This window comes from Palaemon carinicauda, chromosome 8 (assembly GCF_036898095.1).
Source record: "Palaemon carinicauda isolate YSFRI2023 chromosome 8, ASM3689809v2, whole genome shotgun sequence".
Lineage (NCBI taxonomy): Eukaryota > Metazoa > Arthropoda > Malacostraca > Decapoda > Palaemonidae > Palaemon > Palaemon carinicauda.
In genome coordinates this window covers 96,662,365-96,666,595 of record NC_090732.1, presented here as the reverse complement: position 1 = coordinate 96,666,595, position 4,231 = coordinate 96,662,365, and the positions used below count along the sequence as shown (strand labels likewise).

Sequence of the window (4,231 nt, the reverse complement as noted above, 5' to 3'; positions counted from 1 at the left end):
CACCTCCCCCTCGAGGTTTTTCTGATGCAAGGGCCTTTGCTGAGGGCGACTGTGATCGGGGAAGTAAGCGCGGAGCTGTTGGACTTTCAGCCAAGTCTCACCACATCCAAAAATACTACAAAGGAGCGAGACCGAGAGAATCTGGCTATCAAATAAATGTTTGATATCACCTTCAATTACGAGAATCATTCCATAGCAGTTCTACGATTATGAAATTCTCCTCTCAAATTAACCTTTTCTTAACCGCTTTGAATGTACTGTCAGTGTCCAGAGAGAAATTATGCATTCTTGGTGTCAAACGCAGTATTTGCAAAGCAGGTATCATCATCATCGTCGTCTAGCTAAGTGCGTCGTGCCTCATTTTGGTTTTGAGGGGAGTTCGCGGTCCTCTCCAGCAAAATAATTGATGTTGTTATGGCAATATTATGGTATCGAAAACTTTTCTTTAATTTTTTTAGCGAAGTGGTGGGAGGGCAAAAGATGAGTGTTTTCTACATAAGAAGTGTCTTGTGTCATCTTAAGTAGTCAGTATTAATCTATATCCATTGCCAACCCCTCTCAGTCATCTCATCAAAAAATGGTGATTTTTGATGGCGATGAATTCTAGAAAGAATAGTTGAGTCGTGCTATAAATGTGGTTGTAACACATGCGTAGTGAGTTCTGTACTAACTGTCAGTCACATGGATAATCCCATTGCAGCCCAGCTGGTACCTGTGTTGGGAAAGACAATGATGCCGGATGATACCAGGGACTCTTAAAACAGGTTAGCACGAGAATCCTCGTCTCGTTATGTTTATCAAAGTAGCGTTGCTCTTGTCCGAATTAAATGTGTGGTTGAATCGCCCCTATGGGGTGAGCTGACGTATAGAAGACTTCAAGTGGCTAAAATGTGATGTATGAATTACGAGTGCATTGACGCCTAGTCTTTGTGAGACAACATCTAGCTACGAGTGTTTTTCTTCTCTCATATCCACGCCATGCAGGCAGCCAACATTTCTCCGTGTTATTATTGTGTAGTGTTAGATGTTCAATACATTGCCAAATGACGCCACAGATTTCACCATAGAATCTGTACTACAATAGTTACTGTACCATATACCACATTTGCAATAACTACAGTTAATATTTAGACATGTACAGTAGTTTGCCTTGTTTCTTATCTACATTTTGTCACCAACAAAGATGAAAGTTTGATATATTTCTGCTGAACAAATTCAGCAGAAATCGTCATAGACTAAATCTACCAAAAATTTCTATTTTGTGCTGTTTTTTGCAAAATATTTGTTCAGAGTTTACTTAGGTCTTAAAATTTTCCCTCTTTCACTGTTCATTTTAGAACGGAAATTTTGATATTCGACCATTCCACAATTTTAAATAAATTTTGATAAAAGTCGATTCATTTACTAAATTCCCGAAGCAAGAGCAGCACCCTATGCAAACAGGCAAACTACTTAGTGTGCAATATGACATCACTGTCAGACGGTGATTTGTCTTGTAGTTGGTTGAAGCCAGTTCATACTTCATGATTGATTGTGCTGTAGCTTACACCTTTCGATGAACGTATTCAATGGAATCTGAAGTCTCTCTAAGACGCATTAATAAAAGATGTAGTTCTGTCACTCGTTGGACGTATGCAAGACGTATGGGTATTACCTGGTCTGGCCACATTACACGCTAATCATCAGGCTGGTAGAGTTGTCCGTTAGTAGTCATTCTAGTCACCATGAACAGTCTGTAGCTATTTGTTTCTCACCCTAACGAGGCCTCAGGTAGTAAACTATGTATAGTTGATATTAAGCCATGTAATGTATTGTTCTTTTTTATATCCCTAGTCGTAAGGATCAGTGTTTCTTAAATGCGGGTGATGTTGGATTTCTTTTTGTATGATTTTTTATTCTGATTCCTACTCGCATCATACCAGCACATAGTGATTTATCAGAAATGACTACAAAAAGAAGCACATTCTTTCATATTTTTTTCTCGAAGTAGTGTACTGTAGTCAAAATAATGTAAATTTGGATACCTACTCATATATCGTATATTGCTATTTTTTCGTCATTATTCCTTAGCGGTGAACTGCATTGGAGATCAATAGTATGCCTGTTTTAAAAGGCACAGAAGGAATACATGATGCATTATGTATATTTGTTACCATAAAGGAGCTTATTCTTAAAGTATTTTTCATGATTTTTACGTTTGAACAAACATTCGAGGAATTGAATGATTTAAAAGAACTGTTTAGCTTTGTAACAGTATTACCAGAGTATTTACAAACTTTACATTATTTTCCTTTTATTTTTAATTTCTACGACAGTCCCATGAGGAAACGAAGGTAGTGTCTTATGCGACGTGTGTCTCCTCTACAGCCAATCGGATCTCTTGAATTTCAGGGTGCGTCTTTAAAAGAAGAAAAACCTAATCCTGATTGGCTACTGGTCTAAAGTCTACGAGACTCGATCTTATGGTTTCTTCTTGAAACAGCCCTTATCAATTCCTTGCCATATAATTTACCTGCTGAAAGGGGAGACATTTGTTCGCATGGATACGTATGATGCTTTAAAACACACACGCTTCGAAAGGATGGAATTAAATAGTGTTCGGATTACATAGCAATGCCTCTTTTGTTTCTTCCCAAGATCATTTTGGTATTTTTCCATGATTGAAGAAAGCATTCTTTGTTTTACAACATTTCAAAACTAATCATTTGTGGATCCTGAAAGAGGAATTGTTATGCATGTGATGCAAATCACGGAGGGTATTGTGCGAAAATTCGATAAATTTTAACTAAAAGTAATTACAAGCCTCATCGGTTTACTCCTCTGAAAAGGCTTTTTGACGAAAATTTAATAATCATTAAATAGCCTAAATCTTCATCCAAGATTGAAGGGAGTTTCTGTATGAAAAAAATAAAGATTATGCGCACCATCAGACGTAACAATTACAAATACAGTAGATTAAGACATGTGAATAGGAGGACAACCCTATTACTCCATTGTGTCAGTTGGACTTAGATCTTCCCTTTGAAACCCATGATCGTTTCGCTATAGTCGTTCTGAGTCTTTCAGTTTACCCTTTATTGTCTTTGATTCCCGTCTCTTACCTTGCGTATCTAGCTGGTTTTCAATGTAGATAGAGCAGCCTGTAGGGATCCTTACTGTGAATGCAAATGGTTATACTTGAGAAATTAATGCATTTGATTTGCAGAGGAATTGTAATGGTAGCTTTTATCCTATTTAGTTAACGTAATTAACAGATATCACTTGTTCATTTTTCTTTGATATTCTTATTGATTGCTGAAGATGGTGCAATGTATAAAATTTTGCTCATTGAAGCACATTAAACCAAGGTAACTTGTTAAATTGGTGCATAAATTAGACTAGGTGTACATGTTAAAGTAACCAATGATGTGATAATAGAGTGTGTATTGAAATTATTGAAATTATAGTGAAATATATATTCCATATCCATATAATATCTATCTATCTGTTTGTTCATCTGTCTATCTGACTATGAAACATCTTAAAATATACATGCATTTACATTTCACAGACACACATCCACAAACACTAGAAATAAATATGTATACATATATTTATATATTTTACATGTATGTATGTATGTATGTGTGTAAATATGTATGTATGCATGTAAAGATAAAAGAAATATATTATTCTGTATATAATAGACAATTGTTAATACTATATGTACAGTAGTTAATGTTTATGAGAATAACATTCAGTATTTCATAGTTGTACTTTTAAGTTAGTGTGATTTATGAAACAGGAAAACTGATTTTCAATGGGAGTCGTGCTCTCGCTATATATATATATATATATATATATATATATATATATATATATATATATATATATATATATATATATATATATATATATATATATATATATATATATATATATATATATATATATGGGGTTTTTATATGTATGAGTATTATTATGTTTTTATTTATGAATATTGTACTTATGTGCACATTAATAACATGCATGTATGTACAGTTAGATAAATGTATATACATGTAAATTATATGTGCACGCACAGATGTATCTATATATGTATGCTTATTTTTGTATTGGAATAAATGAAGCTAAGTTATGATGTAGATATGCAGTTTATACAATGAAATATTCATGCACATATGTATGAAACAATTATTCCCAATTTATATTTACTGGATAAGAATCTTGGAACATTAAGTATATGTCAAAA

At 34.0% G+C, this 4,231-nt stretch overlaps 1 protein-coding gene across 1 annotated transcript in view; it reads left to right on the top strand.

Annotated features, from left to right (window-relative positions):
• LOC137645810 (cell adhesion molecule Dscam1-like) overlaps positions 1–3,811 on the top strand; it is a 248,653-nt gene extending 244,842 nt beyond the window's left edge. Inside the window, 1 exon segment of the mRNA XM_068378765.1 lies at positions 1–3,811. This exon segment is cut by the window's left edge and continues 62 nt beyond it. Coding sequence (XP_068234866.1) covers positions 1–164 — 164 coding nt within the window. The 3' untranslated portion in view covers positions 165–3,811.
• The last annotated feature ends 420 nt before the right edge of the window (positions 3,812–4,231 follow it).